General features: G+C 36.8%; 4 protein-coding genes across 10 annotated transcripts in view; 2 read left to right on the plus strand and 2 right to left on the minus strand.

The window, feature by feature from the left end:
* kif16ba (kinesin family member 16Ba) overlaps window positions 1-1,692 on the plus strand; it is a 38,787-nt gene extending 37,095 nt beyond the window's left edge. For all 5 annotated transcript variants that reach the window (XM_084098179.1, XM_084098181.1, XM_084098182.1 and 2 more), the window contains one exon: window positions 60-1,692. In XM_084098179.1, the coding sequence (XP_083954305.1) occupies window positions 60-221 (162 nt within the window). In that variant the 3' untranslated portion in view covers window positions 222-1,692. The remainder of the gene's footprint in view (window positions 1-59) is intronic.
* Window positions 1,532-7,026, minus strand: ndufaf5 (NADH:ubiquinone oxidoreductase complex assembly factor 5). 2 transcript variants are annotated; one of them, XM_084098257.1, is made up of 11 exons: window positions 6,524-7,026; window positions 6,389-6,429; window positions 5,658-5,721; window positions 4,390-4,437; window positions 4,019-4,122; window positions 3,903-3,942; window positions 3,625-3,822; window positions 3,161-3,221; window positions 2,996-3,079; window positions 1,909-1,991; window positions 1,532-1,797 (listed from the first exon to the last, which is right to left on the minus strand). In XM_084098257.1, the coding sequence occupies exons 1-11, from the start codon at window positions 6,689-6,691 to the stop codon at window positions 1,696-1,698; spliced, it is 993 nt and encodes a 330-aa protein (XP_083954383.1). In that variant the 5' UTR covers window positions 6,692-7,026; the 3' UTR covers window positions 1,532-1,695. The 2 variants fall into 2 exon arrangements, with proteins under 2 accessions (XP_083954383.1, XP_083954384.1); XM_084098258.1 differs by lacking the exon at window positions 5,658-5,721 and having other exon boundaries at window positions 6,524-6,787.
* Window positions 6,383-15,103, plus strand: esf1 (ESF1, nucleolar pre-rRNA processing protein, homolog). Of its 2 annotated transcripts, XM_084098233.1 has the most exons (15): window positions 6,383-6,499; window positions 7,674-7,862; window positions 8,424-8,877; window positions 9,031-9,281; window positions 9,850-9,963; window positions 10,050-10,159; window positions 11,965-12,117; window positions 12,300-12,414; window positions 12,486-12,642; window positions 12,768-12,926; window positions 13,798-13,922; window positions 14,009-14,105; window positions 14,187-14,275; window positions 14,345-14,494; window positions 14,653-15,103. In XM_084098233.1, exons 3-15 carry the CDS (start codon window positions 8,460-8,462, stop codon window positions 14,956-14,958), a joined length of 2,244 nt encoding a protein of 747 aa, XP_083954359.1. In that variant the 5' UTR covers window positions 6,383-6,499; window positions 7,674-7,862; window positions 8,424-8,459; the 3' UTR covers window positions 14,959-15,103. The 2 variants fall into 2 exon arrangements, with proteins under 2 accessions (XP_083954359.1, XP_083954360.1); XM_084098234.1 differs by lacking the exon at window positions 6,383-6,499 and having other exon boundaries at window positions 12,771-12,926.
* A 1,209-nt stretch (window positions 15,104-16,312) lies between these two features.
* On the minus strand, window positions 16,313-24,309 carry btbd3a (BTB (POZ) domain containing 3a). The gene is made up of 5 exons (XM_084098246.1): window positions 24,197-24,309; window positions 23,383-23,578; window positions 23,200-23,290; window positions 21,597-21,715; window positions 16,313-20,390 (listed from the first exon to the last, which is right to left on the minus strand). The coding sequence occupies exons 2-5, from the start codon at window positions 23,523-23,525 to the stop codon at window positions 19,358-19,360; spliced, it is 1,386 nt and encodes a 461-aa protein (XP_083954372.1). The 5' UTR covers window positions 23,526-23,578; window positions 24,197-24,309; the 3' UTR covers window positions 16,313-19,357.
* Between the last annotated feature and the right edge of the window lie 259 nt (window positions 24,310-24,568).

A 24,568-nucleotide genomic window follows, 5' to 3' on the forward strand; every position in this document is an offset into this window, starting at 1 on the left:
CATCCACCTTTGAATGAGAAGGTGTTTTTCTAATCTAAGATGCCATTGTGTTTTCCCAGCAATACCTGCGGAACTTCTTCCATGTGATGATGACGACATCCTCCTCTTCTCCTCTGAGAACGGACGAGTGTGGATTACAACTCTCCAAACACGCCGTGTGCGACATCTCTCCTTTCTTTAAGAAGGGAGTGTTTGACTACAGCAGTCACGGGACGGGCTGACACACACACACACCAATAAAACACATAAACACTAATTTACATGCACTTTATGCAGCTCTCTGACACACACACACATAAATACAAACTGAGAAAGTCATTTTACCCTAAAATCAAAGGGAAAAAAATAAGAAATGATATTCTCCATTTAAAAAGAAATTCATTGTGACATTATTTGCATGACAATTAAGCACGTTTTACCTGAGTTTTTACTTTTGAGTTTTTTTTTTTTTTTTGTAGTTTGTTATTCTGGGGTGATTCAGAATTTGTTTACTGTATTCACGTTAAAAATTACTACAATATTTTTTATTAAAAACCATACCTTACTTTACAATCACTTTAAATAATATATAAATTTTTTTCTTCATATTGTCATGTAAATAATATCATAATGGAAATAATCCTAATAATAAAAAATCAGCTTTTTGTTTTCTTTTTATTTTGAGGTGAAATATGACCTGGATACACTCGTATTCTCATGAACACACTCAGGAAAGTTGGAAATCAGGTGGAGGAGGAATAAGAAAAGATTGAAAAAAGGATCCAAAGTAGATGTAAATAGTTTTGTTAGTGCCTTGTTGGCTGTAATTGAGCTTTAAAATGCATCAAAGAAAATGAAATATGTTAATATGACAACTGATGGTCACCGTAACCTGCTTCAAACATCTTGTGTTTACATCGAGGACCATGAAGCCTTTTTCTGTGGACAAACAGGACGTCCTGTAGCTGCTACTTGGGCTTGTGGTTCACTTGAAACCAAGTTCATGTTTAAGTTGCTGCATATAATGAATCGCCACTGCTTTGCTTTGTTGTAACTGCCATTAATGAGAACGGAGGCCTCTGATTGGCTCCAATCCATATATACTCATTATCATCCATTATATTCATGCTAACATTTAGCAGATATGTTTTTTAATAACCACTAAGAGGTCAAAGCTCACAAAATGCCACATGTACCGTGAGCCAATGTCTTCCAGATACCGAAATGGAAATGATTGTCCTGCTTACTGCCCTGGATGCAGTTAAAGGGCTTTTAATGTAGAATATGCTGCCATATGTACATGTAAATGTATTATACACTTGATCTGTACAGAGGAGCTTGATCTCATGATGTTTGAAGGAAAGGGATAGCACTGCTATATTAGCCCTTCTTGAGCTAGTCGGACTGTAGAACACTTTCAAAGAGTGCTGAGTGTAAGATGTATACATTTTTAAAACGATATTTTCATTTGCTTTTTTATTTCTGAAACTGAATGTAATCACTTGTGAGTAACATGATTTGGTAACTCAGTTTTAGAGAGTGAGGCAAACTGTTTAGCACCATATTAAATTCATGGTTTATTTATGTTGGAGTACATTTGTCAAACAAGCTTTTGCAAAAATACAGTTTGTTGATGCAACATTTCAGTGTAATGTTCATGTAAGTAAAGCAGATCTTCAAAGCACGTACGTTGATTTGAGGAATGAAACTCAACTCCTAGGACTTGTCATTGGTTTTCTGGTGGTCGGTCTGAAGTTTGTCTATTTTTGATAAATCCGCGAACGAGACATTCGCCGAACCCCGTTTTGCTGGTTTCGCCTGTAAATTCGTCACAAGATGGCAAAATCAGAATCTGACTACAGTTCCACTTTTGGAGGAATGTGATTGGCTGTGGTTCGTTCCATTCTGACCAATGAAAATGCAACAGACCTGAGAATCATGAGGCTTCCAGCCAATCATGTAGAGGATCTGAAACGTGGCTGGAACTGAGCCGTCTTCACTGCCGTACATCTCTAAAAGAAATTACACAATATCTAGGGTCATCAATCTCATTTAGGTAAAGAAAATAATTTAGTGTTCAAAATCAGTGGTTCCTAACCTTATTCAATCCATTGGTTAAGACAATATTCTGCTATAATGACAAAACTGCTAATTTTCTTTTTTCCCCACAGTAACTAGGAGTGGCAATATAATATAACTAAATAACCTAATTATAAATAATTAAAATTCCGTAATTCCAATAACTGAATGTTCTTCATAGTTTACACTTTTTATTACCTATGAATCTTCATTACTTCTTGATTAAATATCAATTTTCTACCCGATAAAATGTTATGGCTTGACTAAATTTATATAAAAATGCAAATATAAATTATATTCATTCACTTTTCCAGGTCTATAAATCACACTTTTGAAAAATGTCCTCATAGGTTGTCCAAAATCATGAGAATTACATGATTACGTCTTGCATCCTGATTTTTAACCATTTAGGCTTTTTTTTAAACATTGTTTTATCTTATTTTAATTCATCAATCTTTCTGCCTCCTGGTTGAAAACCTCTATTCTACGTAGAATTATAAGTGTTAAAATAATACATGTATAATAAAATAAATACTTTGGAAATTTTAATTGTCATTACAATGTTAATTTACAATAAATAATATTCGTAATATTATTACATAATATTAGTTACGTTTCCATCCAAAGATGTAAATTTAACTTGTGCGCAGGATTGGAGTATCGAATAAAACATGTGCGAATAAAGCACAGTTTGCATCCCGTGTGTTCAAGAGAACAAAATCGTCACTTCCGTGGAAAACATCTGAAATAAAGAGACCGCCTCAATTGAGTGCATATGTTTTTTATGCGCATTCTTACAATTTATGCCAAATCTTGCCGTTTCCAAACTTTCCGTCCAACGTTTTTATGCGATATCCCAAAACTTGCATAAAAATAGGTGGATGGAAACATAGCTATAGTTACATTTGAGTGAATCCTGTGCAGTTTGCGGTCTCACCTTTATAAATGGCAGCAGCCGCCAGTATAGTGTCTCTTTGCAGGAGTGACTTCCTGTTCCACGCACAGTTGCTCTCACCCATACCTGAAGCGGATGAATAAACCATAAACACATTCTCCTTCAATTTAACATCAAATCACCAAATTTATAAGATGCAGAGTTTACCTTGTAAATCACTCATGACCTCCAGCATACCAGGGTAATGGACCTGAACCTCATCAATGTCCTGGATTACAACACAATAATGAGCCTCAATATCATCACTCATAATTCAAATCAAACAGATCCCTTAACGTGCAATATATAAACAGTGACTTCAATGTGGATTATGTACAGTAGTGGCTAAAAAATAATTATTTTTAATGACCGTACAATTTGATTAAACCATCAAAATATGAGGATAATCTTTCTGATTTTTAAATATGAGGGAAGAATAAAACACTAAACTTGATTCTGACAAAGTTATTTGGCAAAAAAGGCAAACTAGCTACTAGCTTGACTCAAAATAAAACAACTACACAATATGCTTACAAAAGCTTTAACTAATAACATTTCAATAATGTTGGACCTCACTTTTGAACACTACTGAAGCTGAATCTCTGAACTGAGATGTATTCGAGTACTCGTACCACAGTGAGCATGTTGAATCGGGCCTGTCCCAGCAGGTTGCCCAGGTCAGTGACGGCTGTGTAGGGCGAGATATGGGGCGCAAACCCACCCTCCCTCTCCAGCTCGGCTAACTGCAGAGAGCATCGCAGCTCATAGAGCGTCTCACCGCCAACCATCGCTCCAATGAACACGCCATCTGGCTTCAACACATGGTGGATCTGAACGACAAAAAGAGGGAATTTCGGTTTATTTAGCACTTGCGCACCACAGGAACGCACACTTGCTTAGATCCTCATACCTGTCTCAAAGCTCCGGGAAGGTCGTTGATCCAGTGCAGACTGAGGAGACGAATACGGGTTTATAAATGAGAGTTCATCTTTACATTTCCCATCATGCACTGGGGTGGTACAGTACCTCAGGCTGCTGAGCACTAGGTCAAAAGTGTTTTCTTTAAAGGGCAGGAACTCCTCATCTGCCACAACACAGTGAGTAGGAATCTCACATTCCCTCCTGTTCCTCTGAAAAACAAGGAGGAGAAAGAAGGTTCAAGTAAATGTAAGTGTTGAAAAGTTTGGGGTCTGTAAGATTATTTAAATTTTTGGATGTTTTTGAAAGAAGTCTCTTCTGCTCACTAAGGCAGCATTTATTTGAGCAAAAATACAGTAATATTGTGAAATATATTATTTTAATCTTACTGACCCGAAAGGTTTTAACGGTAGAATCATGGGTTACACAATAAGTTCCAACTGCATATCAATGAAATAAAGACGTGTGCAATCTCTTACCAGGGAAGAGTCTGAGACGTCTGTTAAGAAGAGACGTTCAACAACCTCCTGAGAAGAGAGAGAAACAGTGTCACAATTAGATGGAAACACAGAAAGGAATAATTTACTTGCCTTCATGTCGTTCCAAACCTGTATGACTTTCTTTTTAAGAACACAAAAGGAGATGTTGTAAAGAATGTTAACGCTGCTCTTTTCCATGCAATAAAAATACATTTAAGGAATGTCAAGTTTCTAGTGTCTGAAAACAAATATAGCACACTAGGAGCTCGACAGCCCTAGTCTCCATTCACTTTCATTATGACAACTCTCTCTGAGTGCTTGGGATGGTAATGGACATGATAATGTTGATATATTTAGTCTTGGCGAAATAGCTCTGTTATGCAAATCTATACAGGTGGAGCTGGGAAAGGTGGAGGGTTTCTGAAAGCGCGCTGCAAACTGCTACTGCAAATGCTGACCAAGTATTTGAATGTTGAGCAGCGAGCTCATTGGCTACTGATACAGCAGGAACCAATCAGCTGTGCCCTATAGAGCATGATGTGATTGCAAGCAGGTTGAGTTAAGGACCTATTAGCCTGCGCCATCTAGAGTTTCATGACAGAATTTTGTATGAAAAGAGTAATGTGAACATTCGTCAAATTATCCTATGTATAAAAAAAAAGACATGAAGTTAAAGGAGAACTCCGGTCAATTTTAACATTGAGCTCATTTTTTTGTAAATTTGGAGTGCTGTCAATACAGAGACATCCATTTACATCCTGTTTTCGGTCGAAGTCCATAGTAATCGATTGTCGCGTTCACGCGCGTGATCATAGGTAACTAAACATATGCGCGTGAACTCGACAATCGATTACTGTGGACTTCGACCGAAAACAGGATGTAAATACAGGTATGAGCGCTGGCTGAAATAACATCATTTTTATTCATATCTTTCACATCTACTGCAGTCAGATTCACCCGTGTTCACTCTGAAGGAATCACTCACATTGGCTGTGCACTTGTAATGACACATCAAGGATGTTAAGAGGCTAAAAGCAGGTTTAAAACTTGCCCTATTGAAGTCAACAGGGTGCAAATTTTAAAAAGAGGATAACACGGTGTAGGCAACACCGATTGTTGTCGTTGTTCTCTGTATTGACAGCACTCCAAATTTACAAAAAAATGAGCTCAATGTTAAAATTGACCGGAGTTCTCCTTTAAGTAAATTGTGACAAATCTTATTTTTTCTTTAACAATGCCATTCACTGTAACATTAGGAACAGTTCTACCTTACTCAAATGCTCTGCGATGTGACTCTTCCCACATCCTACATCCAAAGCCAGAGGGAAAGTCCTGCGATGACATTTAGGGGGATCAAAAACTTACATTTTGTTATTTTCTCACCCTCATGGTATTCAAAACCCACATGACTACATTTGTTCTGGTTAACACACAATTAGACATTGCTGTTGCAATGAAAGTGGATGGGGACTGGATTTCTTGAGCTCCCAAAATGCAATAAAAAATAAATTTGTCTGTTCGTTACCCAGAGGTATCGTATGACTTCATCAGACTAGAAATATAGCACAAAAAGTCGTGTGGAGCACTTTCATGGTGCTTTTCTGGAGGTCAACAACCCCAGTCCCCATTCACTGCTATTGTGCGGTAAACAGAAGATCGGACATTCTGCTCAACATCTCCTTTTCTATCCCACAAAACAGAATAAAGTCTAACGGGTCTGGAACGACATTACATTAAAAATTTCAGAATTTTTTATTTTTGGCTGAACTATTAGAACACGTTGACTTCCATAGTATCGAAAAAAGATACTAGAGATGTCAATAATGATGCCCATCAACTGTTTGGTTACCACAGTTCTTCAAAATATCTTCTTCTGTGTTCAGCAGAAGAAGGAACTTCATGCAGGTTTGAAACAACATGAGGGTGAGTAAATGATGACAGAATTTTAATTTTTGGGTGAACTATCCCTTTAACATGCGCTTAATATGTGGACAGTGACCTTGAGACGTCGTAAACTCTGTCTGCCAATCTGCTCGCCACCTGCAAACACAATGCATGAAAGCAGAAGTTCACAGACACACAGCTTGACTTCTCGTAGAAACAAACGCAGGTATCAGAAATGCATCTCTCTCACCTCGTCTCGAAGGTAATCGTATTTGCCGCTGTCCAGTAAAGATGATGCCCATTCTTTCTGCTTGCGCTTCATGTTCCTGTCAAACACGTTCATCGCGCCTCCATGACTGGAGGACAAACACCTCCATCCTCTCCACACACAGCGGAGGCTTTTCACACTCATATTCATGCTTCCTAATTCATGCTCATTTCAACTGATACATTTCATAACACTTTCAAACACATTTCATCTGTGTGACTCTAAAAACAGAGCTCAGCTTTGCGTCACACAACAGGGAGATATGAGGTAAAATGTGGAATGGATCAGACCATCATACCGGACTGGAGCATGGACCGGAGTCAGTTTAAAGCGATTGTTCAACCAAAACATTACTATTCTATTCTATTCTATTCTATTCTATTCTATTCTATTCTATTCTATGTTATGTTATGTTATGTTATGTTATGTTATGTTATGTTATGTTATGTTATGTTATGTTATGTTATGTTATGTTATGTTATGTTATGTTATGTTATGTTATGTCCTATTCTACAATGAAAAGCAAAGGGAAAACATAAAAAGTGTGATTTTATTTCAAACTAATTTTTTTATTCTTTAAAGGTTATAATACCAATATTGCTAATATTATTTTTATTGCTAATAGTATATTTAAGAGTCGTGTTCATATTTTGTGATTTAAAACTGATGATGAATAATGGAATTGACAGAAGATTTTCTTATTTGTACGTTTATTTATATATTTCCAGCTTCAAGCTCGATTAGACAAATCAGTGTTATTTTAGATGCTTATCTATTGTAGTTTTATTAATATTTAGAATTTATTCATATATTTTTATATTTTCGGTTTGTATTTCAATTTTGTTTAAAGTTTTTGTTGTTAGTTTTTCTAAATATGTCAATAAAGTTATTATATTTTTTTATTTATTTCAGTCATAGTTTTAGGTATTTTAGTACATCAATTAAAACTAAATTGAAACGAGAAATATTGTTTTGGCAACTAGCTGAAATAAATGTTTAAGTTGTTTGTATTTTGTTTTATTTCAGTTAACGTTTATTTTATTTCAAATAACGAAAATTCTTTTTTTATTTTGTTTTATTTGTTTATTATTATTTTTAACTGTTTAAATGAAATACAATAACCCTTCCTCAGCTTCCCACACAGTCGCATATCAAAGACAAGAGGACAGACGCTCGCGTCTGGTGTGTTTTGAACTTTTCGACGCGCCGTAGGAAAAAGAAGGCGGGGTTTCAAAGAGGTCACGGAAGTAGTGAAGCAGTGAAGCATCACGGGAAACAAAACACGTGTGGAGCTGCGCAACATCGCACGAAAAACCAGTAGGTCAGTATTGGCCTTTAAATAACTCTTTTATTTTTTGTGGAGTCCGTTTTGTGCTGAATTCTTGTTTCGTGTCCTGTGCTGTAAATTAACGGCATGCTCAGTGTTGTAGTTTGTCATTACACTGCAGTCATATACAATAGAACAAAATGTTTGCTCTGTAAATCACCTACACACTGTAAACAAATAAATACAAAACAAAAAAAGAGCGTGCATATAGCCTATTGACAAGTATACATTATAAAATACAATGCTCTGTAATTGATAAAAAATAAATCTACACTAATGCAGTAAACATTGTGACAACTAGCCCCACTCTACCCTATTTTTCCTTATTTGTCGGTTTATTTTGCTGTAACATAACATCACTTATTAAAATCAGTAGTTGATCTAGTTTATTTCACTATAACGAAACACTCAAGAACCACATTATTTTGGGCTGTCTGCGTAAGAAATATTTTGTGACATTTCTTTAAATGGATATACATTGACAGGTAATTCATATAATTCTAGGCAACTGGTTTCACATGAACCAGAAGTGAACCTCTTTTGTGTTTTCCACAGGTTAACACTTCCACTCGGTTCTTCCAAATAATCACCATGACTTCCAAAAACACTGCAAGCGGCGACGACCGCTTCTCCAAGGTTAAAAAGGACCCTCGCTTCTGGGAGATGCCCAACAGAGAGCGCAAGGTCAAGATCGACGAGCGTTTCCAGTCCATGTTCCACGACCAGCGCTTCAAGCTGAAGTACACGGTGGATAAACGGGGCCGGCCCGTCAACCACACGACCACCGAGGACCTCAAGCGCTTCTACAAGCTCTCTGACTCCGAAGAGGAGGACGAGGACACAGAAAACACAGAGAAGGAAAAGAAAGCTGAAGAGGAAGCTCAGGTTGAGGATGAAGATGAGAGTGATGAATCTGAGGAGGAGGAAGAAGACGAGAAGGTTCTGAAGTCAGAAAAAGCGAAGAAAAAGAAAGAGCCGCTGATAAAGGGAGTGAGAGTGTTTGAAGAAGGTACTGCTGATTTATTATGTAACTGTTTTGTTTTGCATATTGTTTGTTTTGGATCAATCATCTTAATGTCATTTTGATAAGTATGTTTGTATATTCTTGAGGGGTTTGTTTATGTTATTTATGAATTGAGACCATTTTTATTGGTTTTATCAGATGAAGATGAGGAATCTGGTGATGAAGAGGATGAAGAAGATGGTTCTTCTGAAGGTGAAGATGACGATGATGAGGAGGAGGATGAGAGCGAGTCAGATGAAGACGAAGAGAAAGGACCTGATCTGGCCAGAGGGAAGGGTAACATTGAGACCAGCTCTGATGAAGATGATGATGATGATGATGAGTTGGAGGAAGAGGAGATTGAGCATGACTGGGGAGAGATGTGTAAAGATGCTCCACGCGGTGACAATGTGAGATTTCATCCAAACACTTTATTCTGCTCACCAGGGCTGCATTTATTTAATCAAAAATACAGTAAAAACGGTAATATTGAGAAATATTATTACAATTGTAAATAACAGTTTTCTATGTGAATATTTAGTAAAATTGAATTTATTCTTGTAATTAAAGCTGGATTTTCAGCATCATTACTCCAGTCTTCAGTGTCACATGATCCTTCAGAAATCAAGAAACATTTCTGATTATTATCAATGTTGAAAACAGTTGTGCTGATTAATTTCTGTGAAATAGAAAATCTTTAGTAACATTATAAATGTCTTTTCAGTCTTTACTGTCACTTTTGATCCATTTAGTATATCATACTTTTGAACGTTAGTACATTTATTAAATGAAAATTATATTTAATATTTTTTGTTATATATATTTAACATTATATTATATTCAAATTGATGATAAAAATAACAAAAATAAAAAATATATATATATTTTTTAAGAATAATGCAATTAAAATAATTACTTTCAAATGTATTTCTACATCATGTATCGGTTGTGTTTTAGTGTGTTGTTTTCTGTGTGTAGACTACACGGCGGTTGGCAGTTTGTAACATTGACTGGGACAGACTGAAAGCTAAAGATCTGCTGGCTCTCTTTAACTCGTTCAAGCCCAAAGAAGGCGTAGTGCTGTCTGTAACGGTAACTGTCCCTTCTCTTCCTGCTCTGGCTCCTCCCACAATCCCTTTATCATTTGTGAGTCTGAATGCTTGTCCTGCATTTGTCAGATCTACCCGTCTGAGTTTGGGAAGGAGAGGATGAGTGCGGAGCAGACCCAGGGTCCGCTGGAGCTCACCAGCCTCCCGGACGACCCCGACGCAGACACAGAGGAGCAAAGGTACCGCTTTCAGCACCTCATATTGGGGTTTACAGTACATTACTGAAGGCAATACCAGAATGCATTGCAAACAAACTTAGTCACAAAAAAATTGTTATAGATGGCTGACACTGATTTAAAACATACTTCTAGTTCATTCAATACTAAAAACCGGACTATAAAAATATTTCAGTCTGATTAAAATGACTTTTTCACCCAGTGCTGTGTGTTTTTATGGTTATCAGAGTAGTGTGTGCTGTGCTGCGTGCTACACTGATAGATAAAAAAAGTGATCAAATGATTTTAGATGTAATGCCGTTCGAGAAGTTTGGGTCACTCATTTATTTTTCATTGAAATTAATACATTTATTCAGCAACAGTGCTTTAAAATCATAAATATTTCCGAAATACACTACCGCTCAAAAGTTTGGGGTCAGTAAGATTTTTTTATGTTTTTAAAAGAAGTATCTTCTGCTCACCAAGGCTGCATTTATTTGATAAAAAAACATAAAAAAAACATATTGTGAAATATTATTCCAATTTAAAACAACTGTTTTCTATGTGAATATACAGTAAAGTGTAATTTATTCCTGTGATCAAAGCTGAATTTTCAGCATCATTACTCCAGTCTTCAGTGTCACATGATCCTTCAGAAATCATTCTAATATGATGATCTGATGCTCAAGAAACATTCATTATTATTTTCAGTGTTGAAAACAGTTGTGTACAATTTTTTTTCAAAATTATTTGATGAATAGTAAGTTCAAAAGAACAACATTTATTTAAAAATAGAATATTTTCTAACATTATAAATGTCTTTACTGTAACTTTTGATCAGTTTAACTCATCCTTGATGAATAAAAGTATTGATTTATTTTATTTCTTTCCCCCAAAAATAAAATTAAAATTCTTACTGACCCCAAACTTTTGAAGGGTAGTGTTTAATGTTACAAAAGCTTTAGATTTCAGATAAATGCTGTTCTTTTGAACTTTCTATTCATCATAGCATCATGAAATAAAAATGTAAAAAACTGTTTTCAACATTGATAATAATCATAAATGTTTCTTGAGCATCAGATCATCACATCAGAATGATTTCTGGAGGATCATGTGACACTGAAGACTGGAGTAATGATGCTGAAAATTCAGCTTTGATCACAGGAATAAATTACAGTTTACTGTATATTCACATAGAAAACAGTTGTTTTAAATTGGAATAATATTTCACAATAATACTGTTTTTGTTTGTATTTTTAATCAAATAAATGCAGCCTTGGTGAGCAGAAGAGACTTCTTTTAAAAACATTAAAAATCTTACTGACCCCAAACTTTTGAACGGTAGTGTATTTCTATTTCAAATCATTCTATTCATCAAAGAATCCTGACAAAAATGTATCACGGTTTCCTCTAAAATAAGGTTTTCAACATGGATAATAATACATTTTTCTTGAGCATCAATTCATCATATTAGATCATATTAGGATCATGTGACGCTGAAGACTGAAGAGTAATGATGCTGAAAATACAGCTTTGATCACAGGAATAAACTACATTTTACATGGAAAACAGTTCTTTTAAATTGTATTAATATTTCACAATATTACAGTTTTTACTGTATTTTTGATCAAATAAATGCAACCTTGTTGAGTATACCCTAACTTTTGAGTGGCAGTATATAACTGTATATTTTGATAATATTTCATGTCTTCTATTTTTAGATTCACTCTGAATGGTTTTAAAGGACAGTATTATTATTTTCCGATCAGAGGAACCCTCATTTATTTCAGCCCGGTGTTTTATGACGAAGGTCTTCCATGTGTTTTCAGGATCTGCCGGGAGAAAGTGCGTGACTATCAGTTCAAGCGTCTGAGGTATTACTACGCAGTGGTGGAGTGCGAGTCCGTCGAAACGGCGGTGAAGATTTACGAGGAGTGCGACGGCCTCGAGTACGAGAGCAGCTGCTCGATGATCGACCTGCGGTGAGTCCCTCGCGTCCCCGGGGACATTCAGTCAAAACCTCGGCTGAAAATGGCGTTTAAAACTGAAACCATCAAGAATTCAAATCTGATTACATTTCTAAGAACTTAGCACTTCATTATCTCTGAGAGATTTATTTGTCAGTTGTCAGTGGTTGATGTTGGTGTCTGCGGGCATTTTCCAGGTTCATCCCTGATGACGAGACGTTTGACGATGAGCCGAAGGACAGAGCGACCGATGTGGATTATGGTTCCTACAAGCCCAAACTCTTCACATCGGCGGCCACCACCACAGCCAAGGTCTGTCACACTGAACACAAGATCTGAGCGCCTGAACTCGGCGTACTGTAACGTCTGCTGTCCCCCTTCAGGTTGAGCTGACGTGGGATGAAACGGATCACGACCGGGTCACTGCTCTCTGCCGGAAGTTCAATAAGGACGAGCTGTTGGACATGGACTTTAAGGCTTATCTGGCCTCCTCCAGTGAGGAAGAAGAAGAGGAGGAGGAGGAAGAGAAACAGACGGAAGGCTAGTGATGACTAAATCTCATCTATCATATGGAAAAGACAGAGCATCCTGTTAAACATCTCCTTGTGCTGGTGAACTTGTAAGTCTGGCTGTCTTTGAAATGTTTTGTTGTGTTGAATGTTCAGCAGAGGAGCCGGCTCAGCCTCTTCCCGAGGAGAAGAAGGGCAGGAAGGGGAAGAAGAGCGCAGAGCAGATCGCCAAATACAGAGATCTACTGAAGAGCATTCAGGACAAAGACAAGGGGAACGATGGCGCCATGGACATGGAGATCACATGGGTACCAGGTATCAGAGATACTCTCCTCCTCACCTAAAAAGTTGATTAAGTGTTATGTTTTATATAATTTTTTAATATTACTTTATTTTTAAAAGAACATATTTTACATTATTTTACACCTATTAATATTATATTATTAATATTATAATAAATATTTTTCATTTAATAAAATGCAAAAAATATATCAAATAATTATGTTTTAATGATTGCAGAAAACGATTCTCTATGTAATATTGTTTAATTTTATGTAAAAGTATTTTGTTTTACGTTTAATAATATTATATATTATTATAGTATTAATTATATATAATATATATATATATATATATAATTGTTTATAATTATATTATTAGTAATATAATAATATATATTTTAAGTAAATATAATAAATATGTACATGAATGTGAATAAAATATATAATGTAAAATGAACATAATATATACATATTTAAAAATGCTTTGACTAGACATTGTTTTTAATTGTATATATATATATGTATGTAAATATAAACTATTACAAACAAAATAAATATATGATAATTATATATAGAATTATAGAATATGTATATATATATATATATATTTATATTATAGTATTCATTATATATAATTGTTTATAATTATATTATTAATATATATATTTTAAGTAAATATACAGTACATAAATGTGTAAACAAATTATAAAATGAACAAAATAATATATATATACATATGCAAATGTTTAATTTTTTATTATATATAGACACACAAACATACATTATATATATATATATATATATATAAGTAAATATAAACTATCAAAAAAAAAATATATATAAATATTATATATATATTTTATACATACTGTATGTTAATGTTTATGTTATTTGATTGTTTTTAGGACTGAAAGAAACAACCGAGAAGCTTGTGAAGAAGAAAATGTTGGGCAAAGATATACTGTCTCCGTGGGAGGAATATCTGCAGAAGAAAAAGGAGAAAAAGAAAGAGAAGAGGAAAGGAAAGAAGGTAAACGTGTCACTGAGGAATAATCATTCCGTTTGCCCTTCATTTCTGTGCTTCTGACTCACTCACACACCGTCTCTCTGGTGCAGGACGCGCTGGAGGCGGAGCCTGCGATCAGTGATGATGAACTTCCTGCTAATGTCGACCTCAACGACCCCTTCTTCACGGAGGAGCTCGGCGCGACAGGTTAGCCTGCGCTTTATTCCCCTCACACTTCAACACATTCAACATGAGGGAGATTAAACCATGAGGTCAATTCTATTGCAGCATCCCTGGAAAACAAAAAGAACAAGAAGAGCAGGAAGAAGGATGAGGAGAGGACACCAGAGGAACAGGAAGAGCTGGAGAGACGGAGGGTGCGTTTCTGTCACAACGTGTGTTTCTGGGTAATGTATCATGATGACCAACTGTGTCTTGATCTCCAGGCCGAGATGGAGCTGCTGATGGCTGACGATGAAGACGACAAGCACAAACATTTCAACTACGACAAGATCGTAGAGCACCAGAACCTGAGCAAGAAGAAGAGGAAGAAGCTCCTGAAGAGCGACACGCCACTGGAGAACGACGACTTCAAGGTCAGAGTCTCACAGAGTCACTCTTTTAGATTTTCAGGAGAGAAAAGATTTGTTTTTTGTGTGCATGTGTGTGACTCACTGAATCGATTCTCTGAACTGATTCTGTAAAATCAATCAAACTTGCCAACTCTAACTCCATTTCTGCCATGGTTCTCCAGGTGGACGTTCACGACCCGCGCTTCCAGTCCATGTTCACGTCCCATCTTTACAACCTGGACCCGTCCGACCCGGCCTACAAGAAGACCAAAGCAACGCAGAGCATCTTAGAGGAGAAGCTGCGGCGCAGAGAGGAGGAGCACCAGAGACAGGAGGAGACGCTGAAGAGCAGAGCCTCACGGGAGAAGATCACAGCAGAGACTTCATCCGCCACTAAAGTCATGGACCCCAATTTATCACTGCTTGTCAAATCCATCAAGAACAAAACCCAACAGTTTCAAGCGCGCAAGAAACAAAAGACGCAGTAGACTGAGAACGAGAGTGATGCCTTTTTGCTTTGCCTGGTAGAAGACAAAATGAAAAGCTGTTTGATAATAAACTTCATATTTGGTTTGTGCTGCTATAAAATCATCTCCTATTTCAAAATCATTAAAACATCTATTCAGACTTTCATGCTTGACCTCACAAACATCATGGGTTTTTTACTGAAATTTTTAGTCTGCAGAACACACTTATTTTTTTATTTAGTTTCTTCAAGTGTCTCGGAGACGTTGCCGCAGTTCTTCTGGATTTAATCGGTCTCAGTTTCTTCATGTAATCACAGACGGACTCGATGATGGTGAGATCAGATCATACCGGCTGTTGTCAGACTTCTTGTGCATACACAAATCTCACTAGATTATTACAATTAATGGTAAAAGGAATATTTGGAAATGTAAACTAATATTTCCTATTGACACACTACAGCAAAAGATATAAATATATGTATTAGGGCCAAGCACAACAGAAGCAAACAACGAAGCTAGCAGCAGACCAACTGCAAAAATTAGGAAATTTGACGACAATTTTGAGCAAAAAGATTGACAACCCATAAATACATTGAGTTGTACTGAGATATAATTTTCCAAAAATATACATTTTTGGTTACACTATTTTAAGGTGTAAATGTTACAGTGTAATTATATATTTAAGTGCTGAGTAATATTAAGCAACTACATGTACTTACTATAGGGTTAGGATTTGGTTGAGGGTTAGTTGCATGTAATTATGCATAATTTACTGTTATTACTATGGTGCCGAAGAAACATACTGAGTTTCGTAACGATATGACAATACCGCTTTATAAAGTTACAGCTTTGGATCTTTTTTGTCATTTGGTAATTAAAATGACGGCCATGTTTTTCAAGGTTCACCAATGTCATAATGGACATTGAGCAACTGAGACAAAGACACTGCATGTCAATTTTGAAGTTCAGACCAACGTTACTGTAGTTAGGGCCAATTTCATGTTTTGTTCAATTATAGCACCTATATTTTTTGTGTGTGTCCCCAGAGTGTGCCCATAAGTAAGTCACATTTGGTGAACATATCTAATTTCGTTTAGGAGTTATAGACAGACATGTATATGTGTGAATATATAAAAAAATGACCTATGCATGACTTGGATTGCATTTTTTTTTTTTGCCACTTACTATCAAAATCTTGGCATTTGGGCTTTATCATATAGCTTATGAACATATAGATTAAAAAAACGCATCTCGAGACATTGCGCTTTTCCCAATTCCACTGCGTCTTTCAAAAGCAAGTTTTTTGCTGCCCGTTTGAACAAAGCCAAAAATACTTCAGAGTGACACTTTTACTGAAAGACAAGACTGTAAAAACTGGAGTTAAAGTTAGCTTTATTCATAATGACACAAAACGCTGCCCACACATTCAAATAAGTCTGTTGGCACTTTCACAGGCACCTCATTTTCGACATAACAGAAGAAACAGGCTTGTCCCATGTGCAGCATATCTAAATACAGCTGTGAATGAATGAGTGAGTGAATGAAAACCTCTTATCACACTTACAATTCCAGTGAATGTGACCAGTGCATGTAAAAACATCTCGATTCATGGTCCAGGAATATAAAGTGTACATGTAAGAACGGCTTGAGTAGTTCACACCATTAGACTCAATCCAGAAAAGGCACAAATTGCAGATTTTAAGTTTGATTTGACCAAGTAACATGGAACTCCAGTCTGGATCACAATGGAGCATTTCAAGAGAGAAACCAAACAGAATTAAATTATTCTAGTTTGTGCCACAGTGTTAAAAAATAATTACTTGATGAGAAATAGTGCAATTAAAGTTTGACATCGACATGTACGTCAACTGAAAGAGCTTGAGGGGAGTTTAGTGTTTCAGGTTGGGGGTTTTTCTTCCCATTTTATGGCAAAAATTGTTTGGAGAAGTGTCAGAACACCTCGAGTTGTGCACCAAAGTTTAATACTTTAATAAAATCTATCTAAGTTTGAGCAATAATAATAGTGATTTTTGTCTTAACCAGCACCACTATTTATCTCTCTCCTAGTCTTTGTAAAACCCCTTTTAACTTCATGCCACTAACATACAATATTGTGTTGCACCAAAATGCTATAAAATATAGGATTACATGAATATTACGTAGAGAAAATAAGTTCTTAGCGAAACGCTTCAGGACAAATTGTGCTTCACGTGTCGAGTAAAAAAATTATACAAATATTTTAGAGTTCAGTAAAATACAGTTTCATTACGATACAACGCACAAAGTGATACAAATATGATTTTGTAGAATAAATCAAGCGTGTGACTTCACAAATTAGATTTAAAGATATTAAATCATCTTTCTCACCAAGAATCACAACATGTCTGCAGTTAGTCAGAGCACGGTAAACATCAACGGAATGATAATTCAGCTTAAACGTTGCCAGTCACGAGATAATCAATCATGTGACCCGTAAACCCAAAGGAGACCCCGTGTCTAGAGGGTTTTAGTGTTTTACCAACACTCACTTCGTGATCTAGGTGTTATTTGTGTTAAAACTGTTAAGATTTATGTATTTTTAGCAGACTTGTTCTTACTGGAGTCATTTTCATGAATGCTTTGCGACAAAGATCTATCCAGCTATATCGGTGGATCTACGTTTACACGTCAACGATGTACTAAAAATGGAAAAGTTTTTCCTTTGTGGTTTTCGCGAACAAATTACAATATTATCAAAATGATCTTCGTATACGCGAAAACGACTAAAAATGCTGTTTCGTTTCAGTAAACGGACCACTAACGTTACATTCCAAAGTAAAAAAACCCCAACAATTTACGCTTCACTAGGAATAACGGTCATTTTAATAATGGTAACCTGTCTGAAATAAGACATCCTTTAATGCTAAACTTGCACTTTGAGGGTACGTTTACACGACAGCGATGTACTAAAAACGGAAAGTTTTTTTCTTGAAGGTTTCCGTGAAAACGACTATAAACGCTGTATTCTGCTGCCAGGCCAGTAGGTGGCGATGTCACTTTGTAAAGAAACACTGAACATGTGTCCTTTAGACTGAACATGTAACACACAAGCGCATAATGTCACCGTTTTCACAGATTCATGTTTTTGTAGTTTACATGGAGACGACAATGGTATCATTTTCAAAAACTTGCACTTTCAAAAGTATGAATTTTCAGGCCCCCAAAATGCCGCTGTTGTGTAAACGAACGGTCAAAGCGGATATAAAGTTGTCGTGTAAACGGCCCCTTAATCTCGGCTCTTAGCAAAATACGTCACACAAAAATGAAAAATAGGTCATTTGCTCAAGCTCATGTCATCTATTTGACTTATGCACAATTTCCCACGTGATCTGAAATTGTATGATAGCTTTCTGTGAGGAAATTCACTATTAATTGAAAATCATTCCCTCCAATCTCATTTGCATATGCATATTTAAACTTGGCGTCACATTTAGTTGCAAAACACGTCTTGACACCAAATTTGCGAGACTGGAAACTAGATTTGAGAGCTTGAGGGCGTCAACTGACCAACAAACTTATCAACAAATAATAACTTGCACTACTGTTCAAAAGCTTGGGTTCAGCAATTATTTGTAAAAAAATTTTTAAAAGAAGTCTCTTCTGCTTACCAAAGCTGCATTTATTTGATCAATAATACAGTAAAAATAGTAAATATTGTGAAATATTATTACAGTTTAAAATAACCGTTTTCTATTTGAATATTTTTTAAAATGTAATTTATTCCTGTGATCAAAGCTGAATTTCAGCATCATTACTCCAGTCTTCAGAGTCACATGATCCTTCAGAAATCATTCTAATGATGATTTGATGCTCAAGAAACATTTCTGATGTTGAAAACAGTTGTGCTGCTTAATATTTTTGTGGAAACCATGAGATTGTTTTTCAGGATTCTTAGAAAGTTAAAAAGAACAGCAGAATAGAAATCTTTTATAAGATTTTGAATGTATTTACTGCTGAATAGAAGTATTAATTTCAGTCAAAAAAATAAAAAAATCTTACTGACCCCAAGCTTTTGTACGGCAGTGTATATTTCACAGTGTATATTACAGCGCACATGAACCACTTTTAAGATGTTTTATAGTTGTTGTTTTTTTGCTCTTTCTGAAGCCTGACAGCCCTGACCTGGTTGAAGAATAGCATGAACTTCTATGTTCTACAGAAGAAATAAAGTCGTACACATTTAGAAGGACATGAGGGTGAGTAAATGACTGAATTTTCATTTTCAGGTGCACTAATGCTTATCATATATAGTCTATAAGGATTGTCGAGAATCGAATTCTTTTTGCAGCCTTTGTGCAAAATCTGAGCAGCACTTCATTACCGGAACAAAAACAAAAAAAACGTTGGTTTCTGATTAATCAGTTGTGAACGGGACGCACTCTCAAGCATAAAATATGAGTTCAGGTATCTGCCCCCCTTGCACACCCGTCCCGTTGGTGCTGTCCGAGGAGCACTGGAACTGGAAGGTCACCTTCCCGCACTGGACCTCCGTCATGCCCTCCTGGCCGAAATAGCTCAGCTCGTTCCCGTCCAGAACCACGCTGGCCGTGTAGAACGTGTCGGGTTCGATCTGCACCGGGTACTCGAAGAACACGGGGAAGGTGTTGCTGGAGCCGTCGGAGAAGTATTTGATGATGGCGACGCCGAGCGTCACGCCTTGACGCTTCAGCTCGATCTTGGCCTGGTACTCGGCCGAACCGCAGCTGGAGCCGTACAACCCGAACCCGGCGATGAAGACGCGCTTGTCCACGGCGAACTGGATGCTGTCGCAGCGTCCGCGGTACCGCCACTGATTGCTACGGTACGCGCACGACTGAAAGCGGTGGCACTTCTGCGGCGTCAACCCTTTCCGTGGTTTGCAGACGAACTTCAGCTCTGGCTTCTTGGCCGCCGTGTACCACAAGAAAATATCGTTGGTCTCGTTGAGCGTCAACACGCCCGACTGCGCAACGCCGTTAGCGAAATCATCAAGCGCCATCGCCGGGATCCGTATCAGATAGATGGACTTTCCCAAAACAAGCCGTTTGTTCTCGATGGTGGGCTGGAGTTCCTGTCGTTGACACTCGGCCTCCGCCCAGCTCAACGCCGCGTCGAACACCACCATCTCCTTGGCGTTGAGCGTCTCGCGCCGAAGGATGCTCTCTAAAGTCTGAGTGTCGATGTCGCAGAATCCCTCGGAGCGGAGGGCGAGTTCGGCCTGCGCGTCGATGACCTCCCAGCAGCGCTGAGTGAGGTCGGGCTCCTCGAAAAGGCAGCTCTGAGAGAGCAGGACGCAGGCGTTTCGGGCGCTCAGGCTCGTCTCCAGGAAGTTGACGCAAGCGCGGGCCAAGTGGGGAACGATGTATTTTTTGGCGGCGTACAGTGTGGCGAGGACGGTGTCTGCACACAGGTCGATCTCATCACAGTAGATATACCTGACAACAGAGAGCAAAATTACTCTATTTAAAGGGATACTTCACCGATTAGCATTAAGCTTTGTATCAGTAGAAACCCAGTAGTATTTTCAAATGACCGTGCTTCCCTCCCTCATGTCCCCCTGAGACGAGAGATTTCTGGATTGTGTGTCTGGGAAAAAACCTCAGATGACGCAAAAATCGTCATTTTGCATCATCTGAGGCTTTTTTTTATTTTTTATCATTTCATCCGATACTGCCCTCTGTAACCGGTAGGCGTGGCTTGGGAGTGTCCTCATAGGGCAGCGAAGCAAGTGCATTCTGGGAGTTGTTGTCTTTCATCTACTTGAGCCAAAAATACATTTTCTGGCTTTTCTCAGTCTAGAAGGCACCAACTTCTAAAATAATTTCACATTTCTACTACATAAATGACCCAATTTAAATACACATTCATCTTTCCAGCGGTGAAATATCCCTTTAATACTGCCGTCACTAAAGCAAATGACAGGCAAACCAAATACTAAGACATTCTGAAATTCATGTTAATTCACTCTAATTGTTATGCTAATGTAAATTTAATTTGTAATGCATACTGCATGTAATGCATGCATACTACAACATTTTGTAATGCAAAATGTTATACTTTTTATATATATATATATATATATATATATATATATATATATATATTAGGGGGAAAAGAATTCACTAATGATCTCAGACTTTTGAACCCTATTATATATCTTTATCCTTAAAGACACCATAACATAATAATTTGAGTTTTTGTAGGAAATATTTATGAGTTTTTGTAATAAAATAAGAGAAATAAAAAAGGTTAAATATATTTTAAAATTAATAAATACTTTTCAAATAAAATAAAAATATATAAATATTCACTACTGGTTTCAGACTATCTTCATCTTTAAAGACCCAATTACATCCTTGTTATTTTTGTAATGGAAAAAAGTATAGTATTATATCTATATTATTTATTCTATTAAAAATATATACAAAATGTAAACTATTATAATTTTATACAGTTATATAAATATAATATTATATATTAATATAATATTTAAAAATATATATTTTAATTTATACAATATTAAAAATATATTTATTTTATTAGAAAAATAAATTCTCTAGTGTTTTCTTTAAAACCCCATGACATAAAATTTTTAGTTTTGCATCTTTTAATTGATGCTTATTAGCGACTGAAAGTCATACTTTAGCATGGCAAGGAAAGAAGGCGGCTCCACATCAGGGATCCGGATCTCATCCTTATCTTCAGCCAGTTCTCCGTAGAACATGGCATGAAATACAGAACTGCCCACAGCCAGGACATACTGAAAGAGAGAGAGATGCAAACAGAGATCATGAGCATCACTCTTTTTCAGTTTTATTTATTCCTGCATTTGCTAACAGTGAATCCCATGAAACCTGTAACCAACATGTCCCTGTCCAAAAAATGTTTTTATTATATATATATTTATGTGAATATAAATATATAAATATATATATATATATATATATAAAATTTGTAATATACTTGCTGTCACTTTAAGACGGATCCATTATACTGTTACACATGCGTTTTCTTTCTCAAATGTTTGCGTTCACTTAAAACATATCTGACTGTGTTTACATGAATACTCACCAAGACCGGCATTTTGACATTATTTTGTGTGTATTTGACTGTTTTAAGTGCAATAAGCAGCAAAAAATAACTAAATTTAGTCCTGAGAGGCAGCTTTATGTGCCTCACTTTGGGTGAGAGCACAAAATCTGCAGGAATGAGTAAAATTATGTACAATCCCATGCCGAAATTCAAGCCTTGTAACACCATCAATATTCATCCAGATCAAATGAAAGGAGTGAGTGAGGAGAGGCGGGTTTTGTGTGTCACTTGCTGTCGGAGAGATTAGAGAGCGAGAAAGCACAGCTGGTATCGTGTATCTATTCTCTGGAAAATAAGTATTGGAAGTGTTTCAGATATTTCAATATCAATATAAATTCAAATTATATATAAAATTCAACCAAATCAAAATGGCTAGTAGGAGTGACTGCGTTACACGCCACTGCTGAAATCCACCCACATCTGGCGGGTGTTAATGAATTGAAAAAAATGTATAGCTTGAATGCAATTTAAAGGTGCTGTGTGTAAGAATGACACCAAGTGTCAAAATCGGTACTGCAGTCCAAATTCTCCTCCTCAGACTTGACACTCATGTGGGTTGCCAGTTTGAGGACACGCAACACAGGAGCGAGCGCAATTGATGACGAAAACCAAGGAGACTTACACAGACTGTAAGTTAATGAGTTGATTTATCCGCGTTTTAATATGCTCTCGTTCATAGAGATTTTTAGATGGATACTGCTTTTTAGGTTGTGTGGAATCTGCAATCTCTGACCCAGGTTGTTTGCTCGTTTCCAAGGCTGCGATACGCTGCGTTTCCTGCCAACTGGCATCCCGGGGTGTCGGAATACTATTGGGCGAACAGGCAGTGGGCGGAGTCACACAGACCAAAACAAAACCCGTCTGACAACACGGAACGTGTAAAATAATAAGTAAAATAACTGGCCGTAGAAGTGTTTTTCAGAGAAACGAGTATGTGAACTTAGCATGTTTCCTAAATATCTGCAAACATATTATGGTATTTTTATGCTTTAGTAGAGTGAAAAAGTTACATACAGCACCTTTAAGTCGCTTTGGATAAAAGCCATCTGTCAAATGCACACATGTTTTCATGAGATTCACCATTCTGCAACAAACTGGAGTGATAAGATGCCCATATTTTGGTTGCACGGCTGAACGGTGGTAATTCTGTACCTTGTGTCCCGGCACTCTCTGGGTTCCTCCAGGAGGTCCCACCACAAAATGAATATCGGCCATCAGCTCGTTGTTGAACATGACTGAGTTTCTGCACGGGACAAATGAATAATGAAAAGACCCTTTAGCCATCGGTGCAACATCACATGCTGACTAGGCAGTGGAAGAGAAAGAGTGGATTACCTCTCTCTGATCGTGGGATACAAGCCTTGCCAGTTACATCCCTGAATGGTGTTGTTGTTGCTCACGTTCTGCTGATGGTACTGTTGGACAGCGTTGGCTGTGACAGCGGGCAGTTTTTTGGCAGGAAACAGCTCAGCGGCCATTTTACCAACACGTCAATTAATCAGGAGGATTTCATGGCAGAGGATCTGGCAACCTTTAAAAGATTAGAATATAACATTTATTAATATACCATGGCATGATATTATAATATAACATAATATATTATGTTATATTATGGTTTTAATATAACATCTGAATATAAATACTTTTTATACATTTACTTCTCTCATGTATAGGCTATGACTGTTAATGACAGTCAATAATGAAATTGGTTGCTAATGGCAGTTAAGATTATCTCATAGCTGTCGTTACAGTCTTTTTGATTTGATTTTTCTCATGCATGTTGTCTTCAATTCGTATATTAAAACAAAGCAGTTCACATACGAAACGAAGTTAATTCACATTCATCACATTCTGGACATAAACACAGTTAGCAATCACAGCTAAAGCTGCGATAATCATCCAAATACACACAGCACATATTGTTAAACGAGGGATTAAATTATCCAGAAGCACATGCATTTAGTAGATACTTTGATATCGGTCAATAACAGATGCTGATCTGATCTGCTAATTCAGATGCAAGCAACAGGAAATAAACAAAACAGGCACCGGGCTCATACACCTAAAACATAAACCACACAAAACATCTAAACACCATGACGAAATGCCAACGCTCATCAACCAATAACAGTTCGTTAGTCGTAATTACCAGAGGCTGATTAATGCAGCAGGTTTCGTGAGAGTGAAGAAAGTTTGCAGCTGGTTTGCACATCAACAACATCCTCCATAATCGGAGGATCCGCCTGACGGACTGCGCATGCGCCAAACAAACAAGCAAGAAGAAGAAGAAAGAAAGAAAGAAGTAAATACTACTTGGAGTTAGCAGTAGGTACTACTAGCTTTTCATACTTTATTCTTTTATTTATACATTTATTCAATTATTTGTTCATTTTTTGCCCGTTCAAGAATAATTAGAATATGTTATTATTTGAGGTACGTTAATATTTAGAGACTAAAAGTGGTGGTTGACAAAATATTTGCAATATTGTAAGCAAAATTGCTCCCAAATTATTTACATACC

Source organism: Abramis brama (assembly GCF_963993115.1).
Source record: "Abramis brama genome assembly, chromosome: 2".
Taxonomy (NCBI): domain Eukaryota; kingdom Metazoa; phylum Chordata; class Actinopteri; order Cypriniformes; family Leuciscidae; genus Abramis; species Abramis brama.